Below are 17,504 nucleotides of genomic sequence, written 5' to 3'. Positions count from 1 at the left end.
ATTGATAAATTTATCATTCTCTTACATTGCATAACATATTTGATTAACAAGTTTTGCACATTATAGCTGTAAAAATAAAAGTATATTTGAATATATATATTCATATTATAAAAAGATTTTTAATAACATAAAGGAAAATGGAAAGTAACTTAACAATTGACAGGTTATATGTAGGATTTAGTCATAATTATATTCGCGTCTATTTAAATAATTCAAATTATTTAGCCTTATTATTAAAGCTTATTTATTAATTCAGGGATACAATATTTAATGTTTAATAGTTTATTTTTTTATTCATTATTATGATCTTTTACGACACATGAATTCATTTTTACTAAAAGTGAAAATTAAATTAAAAAAGTTAATACGTGTATTTAAACTATTAATTGAAACTATAAATGTTTTTAATCATATCACTACTATTTAAACAATTATCAAGTTATGATGCATTAATATGGATACTGAAAATCACGTCTTATATTTCAGCTTAGATCAATGAATACTCTTATTAGGTCGAATACAGTTTTCACGATCTTTATATTATTTAAAATTTATACTTTTTTTTGGAATTCTAATAATTAAGATTGATAAATTAAAACGAAATTTTTTATATTTAAACTCGTATACTAATGATTAAAAAGAAATTACATATGTCAATCAATAAATATTTATAATTATAATATTGTACATGTCAAATTTGAATAGTTTATTTAAAATTAGACTGTCTCGTTTCATTAAAATATTTTACATTTTAATAAAAATTTATAATAAAATAATAATAAAGATCACTAAATTTATATAGTAATATTTAATTTTATTTTGTACGAAAATTTTTAATATTTTCCCTATTTTTTTTATTACTACTTCTTATTTTCTATTTTAATTTCAGGAAAGTAAGATACTAGTGTTTTCTTCAAATTTATATATTTTTTTTCGTAAAATCTATATATGTTAAAAATAATTTTGAATTTCATTATTCATACCTCATGTATAATTAAGAATTTGTTGATATTTTCAAAAACAATATTATTATTAATAAAATGAATACATGTATTTAATGATATTTTCTCTTATTTCAACACAAAGTTACAACATTAACAAATCATTATCTAAAACGTCATTTGTAAAAATGAGAAAATTAATGCTATCTAGATCTTTCGGAAATTGCTTTCCATGAACAATTTAGATAATCTAACGAATTAGTCTATCTGTTTACATATATCTATCAACCCCTAAACAGGGAACAGAATATAAGGACAAGTTCCGATGTTACAAATAAACAGTTTTACACCGACTGCGAATTGGTATAGAAGAAAGAACAAAATATATAATTTAATTTTTCTTTTTTTCCTTAATATTTAAATCAAAAATGAAAGTACAAATTTTTATCCTATTCACTATTCTCATATTAACAAATTATATCAAAGCTCAAGATATTTCAAATCTCTTGAAGGACAGACAGTACGTACAAAAGCAGATCAATTGTATCTTGAATCGGGGACACTGCGATTCCATAGGAAGGAAAATTAAAGGTAAGATTTAAAATATAAGTATTTAGCAAACTTTTCCGTTTCCTGTTCTTTTTCTTTTCTTCAATAGTAATAAGAATCTTTATTATCAGCATTTTGCTTATAAGCAATTTTTACTTAATAGTATTAAAAAATTTTTTTAATTTTCGAATAAATTTACGCTAAAAATTATTCGATTGTTTTTAAAGCTTATCCTAGAAAAATATCAAACTTAAAAATTACTGGATTCAAAATACAAACAAATAACAAGAAATCACCAAAATCTTTGTATTATTTTGTTACATTCATTGATTATAAAAATTACGAAGAATAATTAAAATAGAAATTGGACGGTTATTAAAACCTATTTCTTCGATTTTATTTCATTTTGTTATATATTCATATATTCAAATTTGTCGAATCAAATACCGTGATAATATACAGAAAAGATAATGTGCTCATTTCATGATTTTTAAAATCAATAAATCTTATGTCATGTTTTTAAAATCAGGAAAACTTAATGTTCATAACTAACTTCATATATTATTTGAACAAATACTTGAAATAAAATATTTTTCTGTAACTATAATTTATTATTGACAATGAACAATGTTATAATAAATTTAAATATATATTATAACGTATATGGTAATAAAAAGTAAAGTATCAAATAATTTTATGTTGAAAATAAATAATAATATATTGAAGGCATATAAAGAAATTAAAAAATGAAATAAAAGACATCATCGAAATATATTTGAATCTTCTGCTTTGTCGTGTCACCAATAACGGTTACGTGTTATTAATAAATTTTGCTTTTGTTATGATTCATGAACGATGTTTATCAAAGAAGAAATATATTCAACAAGCAGAATCATCATTTTTTCTTCTTAACATGCAAATTTAGAAGGTCATATACAGATTTAATAATTTGTTCGTATTATATACAAATACTATTATCGTTCTTGCAGAATTGTTGCCAGAAGCGGTGAACAATCGTTGCCAACGTTGTACGCCTCGACAAGCTGCACATGCACACACGTTGATAGCATTTATGCAACAAAATTATCCCTATGAATGGCGTTTAATTCTACAACATTATGCAGCAATGCGACATTATACTAATTAAAGTGAAAGTATATTTTGGAGTAACAATAATTGACCATGGAATAACCTATTAAACGGATTTCCTAGAAGAAATTTTGGAACTTTGGACGTTGAAAATATTTTTCACAATAATATTAATCATTTTTGTCTGTGAGAATCGACAAACATTTAGTTAAAATATGAAATGTATGTACAGAATATTTCATATTTTTAATTTTGGAATTTATCGATATATTACAATAATCATATATAGATTACATCAAATTAGATGTAAATATTCGTAAGAGATATAAGTAGAAGCTAATTATATAACAATTTATAATTTATTAATGAGATTTTAAATTGGAAATATGCAACACTTCGTAACTATGACAAAAAAATTGTTAAAATGTTTAATAAATTGTTAGAATATTGCTTAATAATACTTTTTAATCCTTTCCTAGAAATTTCGGATAGTCCTTCTTCAAAAATTCAATATCTATGCACAAAGTGTGTAAGAAATTAAATTGTCATTAGTAAAAGATGTTTTCATAACTATACTAAGAGCTAATGTGCTAAATGAAGAAACTAATACTATTTAATATATAATGTTATGCTATCATTTTTTATAAGTAACATTAATAACTAACAGATATTAATAACTAATAGATTATATTAGTTATATTAATAACTAATATTTATCTAATGAAATACTGTATTTATAAGAATAAATTGTAGACATAATAGTGAAACAAGATATATGCTAATTAATTTTAAAGTTTTCAAACTAAGAATATAATGAAAAAAAAAAAATTTCATTTCATTTTTTATGAAACATAAATATTAAAAACGATCTCAAACTTTTTTTATAATAGAATAGAATGTATTTTTATTTTGCATGCAATATTAAAATTTATTTATTATGTTTTTAAATTGCAGCAGTTCTTATTACGTATAATAAAATTATTTCTACACGAGATATTTTTATCATGAAAGTGAAATGCGGAATTTAATTATTAGGATTTACAACCACAATATATATATGTAAATTATGATTGAGAAATAATAGTCCATGAATTCTATAAAATTTAAATGTGTATTATCGTTAAATGAAATTTAAAGGACAATATAGAAAGCTTATACAATCTTCTTGCAATACAATCGAATGATAAAGTGGGTTGAAGTCGTGATATGGTTTGCATTTCAATTAGCCTGATGATTCTAATGTCGAAATGAATCTACAAGATATGAACAGAATATTCTGTAAGTCGTAGATCGATAGGTAATAGGAGATTCCACGAAGTAAACACGGCAAGTAAAGAATACATAATAACGTTCGATGGGCTCGTGCGTAATTTTACGTTTACTTCGTAATAAAAGAAATCATTTTTATATTTAAGAAAATGAATTAATTTTAAATCCAGCATATTGTTGTTCTTTAAACGGTATTAATTTTATTTTTTATTGATCTGAAATAATTTATTTCTTTAAAATATATAAAATATGAAATTATCTTAATTAATCTCAATTCATCAAATCAATATACAATTAATATATAAAACAATAACAATATAGATAACAATATACAATTTTGTCAAACTTTTTGAAGATTACACAGTTGAAGAAGTTTGTTCAATTTTGTATTTAGCGTTCTAAGATTACCAAATATAAATCTCTGTCATTGTATTGGTATTGATAATGATCCTTGACAAAGCATGCAACTTAAATACACGATGGTCAGCTTCTAAATACGGCGAAGAATAATCTCTTCATTATTCTTGATAGCATGTCGTTCTGTCTGAATTAACTACAATAGCGGTATCTCTTTATGTTGCATCTGTCTCCTTTCTTTTTGTTTTACCGATTCTTTCTTCTTGCTAACTGCATTAGATATTGTGTGATGAACAACTCGAGATACTAAGGGATGGTCCATATAAATTTAACCGAGCAATTTTTGATAGAATTTAACCGAATATTGCGATATTTTTATTATATTACCGAACAGTATCTCCATATATTTGTTAATCTACACAGGAATTTTTATGTAATTTAAGAAGCAAATAACAATCAACATAATAAGACATTCTTTTTTAAAAGAGAAATTGATTAATCGCCATAATATCAAATACTTCAATTATCATTTATATTAGCAAAATTTTATGAAACAAATTTATGATCAATTGAAAAATATTTCATAAATTCATTTTAACTTACGCTTTAATTTTATCAAATTTTTAAACGCGATAACAACATATGAAATTAACTAATTTGCATAAAATCTATTTATATATATATATATTTTTGTTTCTTTCTAATAAATTATATTTTAATATTTTTACTTTGATATCCACATTCGGTGGTTACTGTTCAATGTATATAAGTTTTATAAAGGTGCGCGTGAAATACTTACTCGACTAACGCGTTTATCCACTCCCTCCAATGTCCTCTGTGTTCAGCTATATAATTCAGCAGCTTGCTTCAACAGTTACAAAGAGCATTTTACTTTCTGCTGCAGAGGGTAGCTTTTAAACAAGACCATATCTGTTGGTCTAATTGTTATAGATATTTACTTATGGTGATTAAAAGTGGAAGACCATTCTTCAATTACAATATGAAAATTTGTCTCGTACTATTTGCCCTGTTTGCAATTGTTTGTGTAACAGCAGAAAATTACACTACCAAATACGACGATGTGGATGTTGATAGGATTCTACAAAATAATCGTATCCTAACTAACTATATTAAATGCATGCTGGATGAAGGTCCGTGTACCAATGAAGGCAGAGAATTGAAAAGTAAGTATAAGGATTATTTTCGTAAAATTAATAGTTAATTCTTCGAATTTAATTTAATCTTTTAGTTTTATTAAGCGATATATTATCATTTCGCTTTATTTTTCAGTTAAATTATAAGTTAAGTTATTAATATATAACATATATTAATTAAATTATATTAAGTTTTAAGTTATTCAGAATAATTTCATTAATTTAATAACATTCTTTCGCATACATGTAAATGATACAAGCTTGAAAATTATTTAATAAATTGAAAAAAGTAAACCGATATAATCGTTTATATTGAAATATGATTTATTACTTGTTAATTGTATCGTGAAATTTTTAGAAGAGTGAAAGACATAAAGAGTTTTTACGAATATGTTCAAGATATAAATATCTTTTATATTTAAATGTTTAGGTATTTAAATTTTGTTCGAATAACTGAATTATTAGCAAATTATAAATGCTATTAGTTTTGGGAACAATCATTTACTTCATTTACACAATTATTTTTCCTTTATTTGAGATTGTTCTTAATAAATAGAGAATTCTAAGTTTGCTGCATTTTAAGATAATTGGTTTAAAATATATACAAATATTTTTCGTTTTTGAAACACTTTACTGTTTTCCTGTTTTCTTCAAACTTACACAATCGATTTTTTAAATAAAAAATAAAAAAGGTAAATAGGAAATATTTTTTCTTTTTTAAATTAACAAAATTAATGAAATAGTCTTATTCAAAAGTATGACCAAAAGTTATGTCGGTTTCGTTCAAAGTTTCTACGTGCATCTGCTGCAATGATTACGACAGAGTTCAATTCACTCTCCCTCTCTTTATTACATAACTTGCTTTGAACTTTCTCGTTTGGATTACATCGAACTCTCTTAAGTAACATCTATGTTATTATTATATATATGTGTTCATCGTACTACATCAAGTGAAGGAAAAACGAAAAAAAAGTAATACGAATATTCTTATAAATTCGTACAAAAAATTATATTAATTTGTTTCATATTTATTTTAAAAAACGTAATAAAAAAATATATTTGTCAAAAATAATTATTCAGTCATTTATGTAAATGTATTAATATTATTTATATTACATAAATTATTAATTTACACGTAAAAAATAATTGCAAATTGCTATAATAAAAAAGTTTTATTATTTAATTATTTAAAATTATCTTGTATTAAATTACATTAAACCTTCAGGAAATAATTCATAAAATAATTATATAAGATTTTTATAATGAAAGTAAAAAATGTTAAATAATTTATGTATTTATTGTTTTAGAAATTTTACCCGATGCTCTCTCTACAGGATGCAGTAAATGCAATGAAAAACAGAAATACACCGCAAACAAAGTAATAAATTATCTGAGAACTAAAAAACCGAAGGATTGGGAACGACTTTCCGCAAAATATGATTCAAATGGAGAATATAAAAAACGTTTCGATAATCTATCATTGCAACTTACCAAAAACAGCTGAATTTATGTTTATATACCTAAAGAATGAATTATATTTTTACAGTAAAATACAACAAAAATAATAAAATAATTTACACATTTAGACTATTATTGACATTTGATAATATTTTTGTTATTTTATATTAACGAGTTCATGACATTAAAACTTGCTGAGTTCGTACATTTAACTAAACATTTTCATCATATTACATAAACTACTACGAAAATGTATTTAGAATAAATATATACTTATTTTTTTTAACGCGTTTATACTTAGTGAAACAATAATATATGCTTCATGAAGATCTTGTACTGTATACGTTATATCATGGTTTCTTAGCGATAAATATTGTGTAACTACACTAGTCTTCAATTTTTGATCTAAGTACAAACACGTTAAATTATTTTTTAAATATTCATTAATAAAGTTCATTTATTTAAAAGTCTATTTGTAAATGAATTCATACATTGTGAATGAAGGATACAAATCGCAATGAAATATTTGTAGGTCAGAGTCGGCGGAATTTGGATTGTATTTGAAACATAAATAAAATCTTGCTTTTATTTTATCAAATTCATTCAACTCGCCTCTTTTTGACAAGCGAACCAAGCTGAAAACAAAAAGAGGATACTTTCAGTTTCAAAATATCTTATTAAAATTATGATCATGTACATAAAAAGCTTACAAGATCTGAAATTGCAGGTAAATTATTAGTCTGATCTATAACATTTGTTTCTGGTTCTCTAGTTTCCTTTGGTGGAGCAGCTTTTTTCATATTTCTATGTTGTGGGAAAGTAGGCATAAGTTTGGGATCACATGCTACGGAAAAATTAAATTCAGTAATAATTAACAATTTTAAGATATAAGAATTACTATAAAATATATTGATTTTTATTACTTACGTAAAGGAGCTTCCTTAAAATAACTGCTTTGTAAACATTCTTCTGCAGTAGCTCTCTTTTTTGGATCATACATGAATAAGAAATTTAATAATCTCAAACCAGCAGCACTTAACCATGGAAACCTTTGTTTTAAATTATTATATGGTTGTTGTTTTAATGTAAAATTCTGTAATGCTGGGAGCATATTAAATTCAGGCCAAATTGCTTCACTTGGAGTACCTAATAGGTCAACAATTAATTCTAACTGAGCAATTTCTGATCTTCCAGGTAATAAAGGACGATGTCCAAGTAACTCTCCTGATAAAAATACCAATAAAATTTAAATTACTATATTAAATATTTTGATATCATATATAAAGAGAAAACAAAAATTTTACCTAAAATGCAACCTGCAGCCCACATGTCAACAGAAGTTGTTTGAGTTTTTGCTTGTAATAATAGTTCTGGAGCTCTATACCATAATGTTACTACTCTAGGTGTCATTGGCTTTAAAGGCAAACCAAACCACCTAGCTAGTCCAAAATCAGCAATTTTTACACATCCTTTATCAGTCATAAGTAGATTTGAGACTTTCAAATCTCTATGTACGATAAAATTATGATGCAAATAACGCAAACCCTTTAACACTTGTAAAACGATACATTTGACTTGACTTTCTGAAAATGGAGCTTGCATGTTGTCTAATAAACTTGCTAGGTCTTGTTCACAATATTCCATAGCAAGAAATATGCTTTCTAAACTTCTCCCTACCACTACTTCCCTTAAATGTACAATATTTTCATGACGACAGGATAAAAGAACGGATATTTCTCTTAAACCACTGACTGGTAGACCATCTTTTTCATGTTCCATTCGAACTTTTTTCAAAGCTACAACTTTATCATTTTTAGTATCTCGTGCTCTGTAAACAATTCCATAGGTGCCTTCTCCTATACGATTTAATTTTTCAAATTCAGATACAAATCTGCATTTACCTAACTATAAAAAGAGAAATATGTATTATTTATTCTATTACAATAAATAGAATTAAAGTCATAACCAAAATCATTGATTAAATCATTACAATATCTTGTTCTGGTATTTCCATTGGCTTCCCAGTCAAAAATGATGTTAATACTCCTCTTCTAGTTATAGGTGCTGATGGGTCAGGACCAGATTCAGATGCAGTCTTTTTATCAGTGTCATTATTTTCTACCGATTTTTTTTCTAATGTCTCGTCTAAAAAAATTATAAAAATTTTATATACATTATTTATTAATCATTAGCTTTCATTTATTAGTTAATATAGCTTTATTTAAATTAATATTTATAAAATGTCAATTACTTTAAACTTTATGTATTATTTAAGAAACTGTTTAAAATTAATTATGTATATTGAAAGAATTATTGAACAAGATCTAAAAGATTGAAACAGATCTTGTTTGTAAAATTGTATTTTATAGTTAATCATAAACAGATTTTAATTTGAGTTATTTCAATAAAGAAAATGTTTAAAATTGATAATCCTTTCAATAAATTTACGTTTAAACTATGTCAAAATTTAGTTCTATTAATTTTTACATTTGAACTTAAAATCCAAACAATGTTATCAGTTTCAACTATAATAGATCTAAATTTAAGATTCAAATAAATTTCTGAAAATCGTAAAAAATATAATTAGTTTAATATACAAATATCAGATAATTTTAAATAATGTATAATAAACAAAATAATTGAACTATTAACCTAGCATAATAATGTTTATATTACGATTTTAATCGAGTAAAGTTATACCTTTTGTCATTGTGGTCTAATTTTTTCAAAAAAATATTTCTGAAATTGTATTTATTCTCCTTTTTAACATTCGTATTTTAAAAAATGTAGATGCAAAAATTCTCAATTGCCTAACTTAACCGGGTACAACAATTTTTAATAGCCTTCAATATTTCATTTGTACCATTGGAAATATAAAAGAGAGATTCGACAAGAGTGACTAGTATCATTAAAGTACTACTCAAGAACGCTATCTTGTGTTACATCCTAAAAAGTAAAATAATTGAAAAATTATCTTTATATTATTATTAGTATATATAAATATAAAAAATAATAATATTAATTAAGTACATTAATTAGTTATAATTATATTTTATTTTAAGTTACTTTATGACAAATTTTATAATCAGATTTTACACTTTTAAAAGAATATTTAATATATTGTAACATCATTTATTTATGCATCTTAAGAAATATATTTCTAATAATGTATTCACTTATAATATATTGAATTTATATTATTTTATACTATTTTTTGATCAATTATAAACGTATGTTAAATTTTTAATTAAATATAGTATTTATATTTCATGTAGTTCATTTCTTTTTTATTACATTACATTTCAATAATAGCATACATTTACCTATCTTTCGTAACTGTAAGTCTATGATATTTATGTTGTGATCGATATGTATCACTGGTGAAAAATAGTACAAAATCTACCTTAAAATAATGTATTAATGAAGTAGATGTGTTTTTATTTTTATGTTACAGATTTTCTTAACATTAATTTAGTTTTATATAAATTATTTCTTTATTCTTCAAGAAACTAAATGCGTAGTGTGAACTCAAAATCTAAAATCATAATCAAAAAATTAAAAGTTAATAGTTAACTTTTAGTTAATAATTGGTAGTTAATGAACATTAAAAGTTAATTTTACGTTTATTATTTAATCATTACAAAGTTTTTGTGAAATTAATTTATTTTTGTCCTTTAATTAAGGTCAATAAATAAATGTCAAAAGAAAACATAAATGTAATAAAGTATTATGCTACTGTTATTGCTCGATGTTAACGAAGTGTTGTATTTACCAGTAAGAAACAATTTTTAAAAAAAGTTAAAAGAAGAAACTTAAGTGAGAAAGAATTGCAATTTTATATTTGAAAGATCAAAATATAAAAAATGAGTTCTCATCATGAATTACACATATCAGTTGAAAATTCAGTTTCTGTTGACATAAATCACATCTGTACACTTTCTAAGGATATTGGTGCTCTTTATCTCTCAGATGATTATTCAGATGTGACTTTAATTGTTGGTGGACAAAGATTGAATAGTCACAAAATTATTTTAGCTGCACGTAGCCAATATTTCAGAGCTCTTTTGTTTGGAGGTTTAAAAGAATCTACTCAACACGAAATTGAATTAAAAGATGCTAATTTGGCAGGGTTTAAAGGTTTGTTAGAATACATATACACAGGACAAATGCCTCTTGCAGAGAAACGTGAGGAGGTATTATCTTCATTGACTATTACTTTTTATTGCTTTTTAAATATATGTAATTTTCATTACTCAGTTAATTATTATTATTCCTAGGTGGTATTGAATATTCTTGGATCTGCACATCGTTATGGATTTTCAGAATTAGAAACCTCTATATCAGATTATCTTAAAGAAATATTAAATATAAGAAATATCTGTCCCATATTTGATGCAGCACTTCTTTATCAACTAGAATTTCTTATCAAAGTATAAACATTATGTGTATGATGATATTCGACCAAAAGGATGATTGAAAACATTCAGTGACATTAATTTGTTCTAGGTTTGTCATAAGTATATGGATGAATATGCATGTGAAGTGATACAACATGAAAACTTCTTGCAATTAAGTGCTGATGCTTTAAATAAACTTATTTCAAGAGATTCCTTTCATGCACCAGAAATTGATATCTTCTTAGCTGTAGGATCATGGGTAAAAGCAAATCCTGATGCAGCTTGTAAAAGTGTTTTAGGTAAAATATAAAAATAAAAATATATTTTAAATTATCATTTACAATAATAGTATTCAATTGATTAAAGAAATTTTGTAGAAAAGATACGATTAAGTTTAATTTCAATCACGGATCTTTTAAATGTTGTTCGACCAACTGGATTAGTTTCTCCAGAAGCAATTTTAGATGCAATAGCTGCAAGAACACAAACACATAATTTAGATCTTAATCACCGTGGTCGACTACTTACTGATTTGAATGTTGCCCATCCTATGTATGGTGCACAAGTTTTACAAGGAGAAATGCGTGGTTACCTTTTAGATGGAGATACAAATAATTATGACATGGAAAGAGGGTAAATTGCTGAATTTATTTTTTAAGATACTTATCTAACTGATGTTCTTTTATCAGGTACACCAGACATACTATTACTGAATTACGAGAACATTGTATTTTAGTTAAATTAGGAACTCAGTGCATTATCAATCATATTAAAATGTTGCTTTGGGATAAAGATATGCGTTCATATTCTTATTATTTAGAAGTGAGTCAAAAGAATAAGAATATTTAATATATAACTTTTATGGTTAATTTTTTGTATTATAATTATTTCTTTTTTTTTTTATTTTAATAGGTATCTATGGATCAAAAGAGTTGGATTCGAGTTATCGATTACACAGGATACTTCTGTCGTAGTTGGCAATACTTATACTTTCGACCAAGAATAGTTCTTTATATTCGTATTGTTGGAACAAATAACACTGTCAACAAAGTAAAGTCATTATTAAAAATATTCATATTTTATAATTTTTATCAAAGAAATATTTAAAAACATTTTTATTTGATAACTTCTATTTTTTAAGGTTTTTCATCTTGTGAGTTTTGAAGCATATTATACGAATCATACAGAAAACCTTTATGATGGTTTTGTTATTCCAACTCGAAATGTTGCTATTATGGGTCAAGGTGCAACTGTTACAGAAGGTGTTTGTAGGTATGTCAATTGTTATATGTATATTTCATACTTTTTATATAATGAATTTTTTAAATCTAGATCCCGAAATGCTTTATTAAATGGTGATACTTCAAATTATGATTGGGATAGTGGGTACACATGTCATCAAGTTGGATCTGGTTCTATTTTGGTACAACTTGGTCAACCATATGTTATAGATTCTATGCGGTATACATTATTACTTTATATATAACAAAGAAGAAAATATAAAATTTTCTAATATATTCATTTACATGTATAGATTACTACTTTGGGATTGCGATGATCGTTCGTATTCTTATTATATAGAAGTGTCTGGTGATTCTCGAAGTTGGAATTTAGTTGCTAATAAAAGTAGAGAAACTTGTCGTTCATGGCAAACGATACGCTTTAAACCTGCACGTCCTGTCGTTTTTATACGTATTGTTGGAACACACAATACAGCAAATGAAGTAATTATCCGTGAATGCGCGCGTGTACATATGTATATATGTATATTAAAACATGTAAAGTACTTTTAATTTATAGGTTTTTCACTGTGTTCATTTTGAATGTCCTGCTCAAGGAGATGATGAAAATGATCAAGAAGAAACAAATTCTACAAATTCTACAAATTCTACAAATTCTACAAATTCTACAAATATAAATGTATCACAGGAAAATTAACCATTTGGGTACAAATAATTCTGTAAAATTTCATTACTTCAGACTATATATTAAGTATTAAATTGTTGGTTCATTTAAATATTCTAAATTAAAGGTTTAAGTGCTTGTATAGTATAGTAATATAAGTTGTGATTGTAAAAATAATTGTAAAATTATTCTTTTAATTAAAGTAAATTTTTAATTTAATGAATTTTATTTTTATTAATTTCCTTAAAATCGAAAAAGAAAATAAGAAACTGTTTGGTAATATACAAATTTATTCAAAATATTCAATAATTCCTAAGAGAAAAATAATTAAATAATTTGTTTTACATAACATAAATAATATTCTAATAATTCCTAGTTAATAATAGTGTAAAGATATATATTCTCGTAAAATTAAATAATTTAATATAAATTACTGAGAAATTAAATAAAGAGATAAATCATAATTAATAAACAAATATAAAAATTAAAATTTATTTTTAAGCGATTTTTAATTTATTTAATTGTCTAAATTACATAGCTACAAGTCGTATATTCAATTAAAATTATATTGAAAGTTTGAAAATGTCGCTAGTAATTTTATCCTGATTTGTTAATCGTTTAATGTGTGTATAGTATTATATAAATTATAATAAATTTAATATAAAAGAATCTTCAATCTATGATTTTTAAAGTTATCAATTTTTAATTTTGATCTACAGTTATATATAAATAACAATATTTTCGTAACTGTTAGATGTATTCATAAATGTATATATATATATATAAAAAACTAGATATATATGTAGGTGTATAGATGGTACTAGTCATGAGTAAATACCGTTTTAATGTAGTGGTATTAATGTAATATACATTTGGACAACTTGGGATAAGTAATATTACAATAAATTGAAATTTGATAAAATTTATTTTGAAAATATAGACTTCGTAATGGTATTGTTAAAGAATGATGTTATAAATGATAAAAATAATGAGGTGACCAACCTACCTTGATTACAAACACGACCACCTAGCATAAATACGAATAACACAGGCATAATTAAAAACAGCGGTAGAAGTAACAACATCGGTAAAAACAACGATAATTACGCAACTTAAAAGTTTTTTTATAAATATATGAATCTTTTAGGCATCAATCGTTAAAAGACATACATATAAAAATATCGATGTCTGTATGTAAACTACAAAAATATTCAGTAAAATACAAAAATCATTCATTGATTTTACTACTTATTAAGAATATAACATCAAATATTGAATTTCTATTCATAAATAACTTCTATGTAACGAAAATTTTGGTATGATTATTTAATATAGCATGCCACATTTTGGAAATGGAATACAAGCAAATTACTATTATATCAAGAGGGATTCGATTAGATAAAGAAAAAAGTTATTATTATTCTGGATATCATTTTCCCAGCAAGAATAAATGGCCATGGCTGAGAACTCGGAAAGTGAAAAATATCTTTTACACAAATGCATATTTCAAGGAGATGTTAAAACCTTAAGTTCTCTAATTAGAACTTACAACATCGCAGAAAAAGATAGACAAGGTTAATATAAAGATTATAGATGTATTAATTCTATATAAAATATGTGTTAATAAGCAATTATAACTATGTATAGTTTATAAAATAATTCAATTTCTTCTTATAGGAAATACTCCTTTACATTTAGCTGTTATGTTAGGAAGAAAAGGTAAAGACATTTAAAATTATTAATGTACATTATTAAAGGATATAAAAAATATAAAATATATTATATAAAATTCAAAATAAAATTTAGAATCAGTCCAACTATTACTTGCACATGGTGCACCAGTACAAGTAAAAAACTTAGCCGGATGGAGTCCACTTGCAGAAGCAATCAGTTATGGAGATAGACAAACCAGTTAGTGAAAATAATAACATTAAAATATATCATAAAGAAATAATTTTAACATTAGTTGTATATTTTTTACAGTATCATTATTGGTGAGAAAATTTAAACAACAAGCTAGAGAGCAGATGGAGGAAAGCAGACCAAATTTAGTTGCAACATTACGTCAAATGGGAGATTTCTATATGGAATTAAAATGGGATTTTCAAAGTTGGGGTACTTAATGTTATGTCTAAATTATGATTTTCAAATTTTATAAAAATTGTATCAATTGATAAATATCTTTAACATTTTAGTGCCACTTGTGTCTCGTGTACTTCCTTCTGATGTTTGTAAGATACATAAAAGTGGAGCATCCATCAGGACGGATACTACTTTAGTAGATTTCAATGACATGAGTTGGGAAAGAGGTGACATATCGTTTATTTTTAATGGTGACCAAAAACCCAACAAATCATTGGCAGTACTTGATAATAAGGCTAAACGTTATAAGAGAGTAGGATATGAGGTCAAATTATTTTCTTATTAATCAATATTTATAATTAAATATCTTTCATGTTAATTGTAATAATTATTATTACCACTGATTTATTTTTTAGGAAACCGAATTGGAAATACAAGATGAAGTTGATATTCTTATGTCAAGTGATATAATGGTAGCACAAATGTCAACAAAAGGTATCACTCTTTCAAAAGCTCAAACAGGTTGGATATTTCGTGAAGATAAAAGGGTAAGTATTGTTGCTTTATCTTATGATTCTTCTCCTCCTTCTCCTGTTTGTTTCTTAAAATTTTTTTGAGATATATCTCAAATATTTAATAAAGGAGATGGTAGGACCTTTCCATGCGGACTTTTACCAAATCAATGGAATGGTTTTGGAAAGTAGGATACGACGAGAACATTTAAGTGAGGAAGATCTACAAAAGAATAAGGCTATTATGGAGTCATTAACAAAAGGAAGCTCACAAGGATTTACAAATAGAAAGGTAAAATAAAGTAGTAGAGTCTTTTTATTCTATTTAAATTGTATTAATTTATATATTTTTAGTCTCAAGCTAGAAGAGCTTCTTTAAATCCACCACCAGAGTCAAATATTACTTGGGAAGAATATATTATGGCTCCACCTGGCCAATGTCCACTTCTTGGAAGAAATCTTGTTTATAAGGAAAGCAGTAAATCATTTAAAGCAACAGTTGCCATGAGTCCAGATTTTCCACTCACTGTTGATATGCTACTCAATGTTTTGGAAGTAATAGCTCCATTCAAACATTTTAGAAAATTACGAGAATTTGTTTTGATGAAATTACCACCTGGGTTTCCAGTAAAAATTGATATACCTATTTTGCCTACGGTGACAGCAAAGATTACTTTTCAAGAATTTGCTTTTCGAAATGATATAGATCCTAAGTTATTTCAAATACCACCAGATTACCTTGAAGATCCTATGAGGTAAATTTAGAAAATGGTTACAGATTTCTCATATATATTACTTATTTGATTAAGTAACATTTTTAAATTCAGTTTCCTTTTAAGTCTTTATTAATAAATTTAATCAATTATTTTAGATTTCCAGATTTATGACAGCTCTGTGTGCTGAAGATAACTCAAGTCAATTATTGTATTGAAAAAGAAGCCACTCTTTCTTCAAAAAAATATTTGGAGAAAATTATTTGGCTTTTAAATTTTCTCAAATTGCTGCCAAGAAGGCCTCCCAAAAAATTACAAAGTACACTTTTAAAAAAGATAATTCTGATTTTGAATATGAAATACAACAAGTATTCTTGTTGATAAAATTACATAAATAAGTTTGAGCAGCGGCATACTCTATTTACAAGGTTGTACGCTAAATCATAAAGAAAAAAGCAACTTAATAAACTTATGCACATTAAGGCATACATTCTACACCATAAAGTGCATAAAAAATGATTATGTTATACGTCTTGCTTTCTCTCAGTTTAAGTTTTAAATTTTTCTTTTTTATATTTAGCGATTATTATTTAACAAGATATTTTTGCGAAGTAAAAATATTTGCAATATTTATTTATGAAAGAAATCTTTATCTCTTTTGAAGGGAGTATTTTTAATTAGTAGAAGACATTGGAGGCGAGTATTATAAATAAATTCTTTTTTAAATATAACGGCCAAATAGCGCCTCCTATTCTACTTTATTATATTGATTTAATCATTATCAACATGATTTTTAAAATATAGTGAAACAATTTATTGGTATTATTTTAAATGTGTTATTCTGCACATATCTAGCATTTTGCTAGCTAATTTAGAATTGTAATATTATATAATATATGTATGTGTGTGTTTAGTTTAAAAATTTTTAAATAAAGATTATAGCAAATCATAATATGGTATGTATTGATTTCATTTTGGATCATCTCTATAGAAAATAATTCTAGAAAAATGTTAAATACTTTATTTAAGATATTTGAGATTGATGATTAGCTTGTGCAACAATGGCAATAGCAATAAT

The 17,504-nt window shown here is 24.8% G+C and overlaps 4 protein-coding genes across 4 annotated transcripts; 3 read left to right on the top strand and 1 right to left on the bottom strand.

Moving 5' to 3' along the window:
* The first annotated feature begins 1,369 nt into the window (after positions 1–1,369).
* On the top strand, positions 1,370–2,637 carry LOC143220998 (allergen Tha p 1-like). The gene is made up of 2 exons (XM_076446541.1): positions 1,370–1,532; positions 2,480–2,637. The coding sequence occupies exons 1-2, from the start codon at positions 1,370–1,372 to the stop codon at positions 2,635–2,637; spliced, it is 321 nt and encodes a 106-aa protein (XP_076302656.1).
* A 2,568-nt stretch (positions 2,638–5,205) lies between these two features.
* LOC143220996 (ejaculatory bulb-specific protein 3-like) lies at positions 5,206–6,863 on the top strand. The gene is made up of 2 exons (XM_076446539.1): positions 5,206–5,389; positions 6,667–6,863. Exons 1-2 carry the CDS (start codon positions 5,206–5,208, stop codon positions 6,861–6,863), a joined length of 381 nt encoding a protein of 126 aa, XP_076302654.1.
* Positions 6,864–7,416: 553 nt separating this feature from the next.
* LOC143220995 (cyclin-dependent kinase 10-like) lies at positions 7,417–9,527 on the bottom strand. Its single transcript, XM_076446538.1, has 6 exons — positions 9,518–9,527; positions 8,808–8,962; positions 8,122–8,722; positions 7,745–8,041; positions 7,528–7,661; positions 7,417–7,452 (listed from the first exon to the last, which is right to left on the bottom strand). Exons 1-6 carry the CDS (start codon positions 9,525–9,527, stop codon positions 7,417–7,419), a joined length of 1,233 nt encoding a protein of 410 aa, XP_076302653.1.
* A 1,153-nt stretch (positions 9,528–10,680) lies between these two features.
* On the top strand, positions 10,681–16,600 carry LOC143220994 (BTB/POZ domain-containing protein 9-like). Its single transcript, XM_076446537.1, has 12 exons — positions 10,681–11,010; positions 11,095–11,247; positions 11,324–11,513; positions 11,592–11,847; positions 11,904–12,036; positions 12,127–12,264; positions 12,356–12,486; positions 12,547–12,675; positions 12,749–12,938; positions 13,015–13,063; positions 16,159–16,468; positions 16,585–16,600. Exons 1-12 carry the CDS (start codon positions 10,681–10,683, stop codon positions 16,598–16,600), a joined length of 2,025 nt encoding a protein of 674 aa, XP_076302652.1.
* Positions 16,601–17,504: the final 904 nt, after the last annotated feature.

The sequence above is a fragment of the Lasioglossum baleicum genome, unplaced genomic scaffold (genome assembly GCF_051020765.1).
Source record: "Lasioglossum baleicum unplaced genomic scaffold, iyLasBale1 scaffold1804, whole genome shotgun sequence".
Classification (NCBI taxonomy): Eukaryota; Metazoa; Arthropoda; class Insecta; order Hymenoptera; family Halictidae; genus Lasioglossum; species Lasioglossum baleicum.
The sequence above is the reverse complement of the archived record's forward strand: the minus strand, read 5'-3'. Positions and strand labels throughout refer to the sequence as shown.

Coding starts and splice junctions, on each gene's coding strand:
- LOC143220998 (XM_076446541.1), top strand. CDS start 1,370: ATGAAAGTACAAATTTTTATCCTATTCACTATTCTCATATTAACAAAT. Junction 1,533..2,479: donor CATAGGAAGGAAAATTAAAG/GTAAGATTTAAA, acceptor TCGTTCTTGCAG/AATTGTTGCCAGAAGCGGTG.
- LOC143220996 (XM_076446539.1), top strand. CDS start 5,206: ATGAAAATTTGTCTCGTACTATTTGCCCTGTTTGCAATTGTTTGTGTA. Junction 5,390..6,666: donor TGAAGGCAGAGAATTGAAAA/GTAAGTATAAGG, acceptor TTATTGTTTTAG/AAATTTTACCCGATGCTCTC.
- LOC143220995 (XM_076446538.1), bottom strand. Junction 8,723..8,807: donor AAATACCAGAACAAGATATT/GTAATGATTTAA, acceptor CTCTTTTTATAG/TTAGGTAAATGCAGATTTGT. Junction 7,662..7,744: donor TTTTAAGGAAGCTCCTTTAC/GTAAGTAATAAA, acceptor ATTTTTCCGTAG/CATGTGATCCCAAACTTATG.
- LOC143220994 (XM_076446537.1), top strand. CDS start 10,681: ATGAGTTCTCATCATGAATTACACATATCAGTTGAAAATTCAGTTTCT. Junction 11,514..11,591: donor AGCTTGTAAAAGTGTTTTAG/GTAAAATATAAA, acceptor GAAATTTTGTAG/AAAAGATACGATTAAGTTTA. Junction 12,265..12,355: donor CAAATAACACTGTCAACAAA/GTAAAGTCATTA, acceptor CTATTTTTTAAG/GTTTTTCATCTTGTGAGTTT.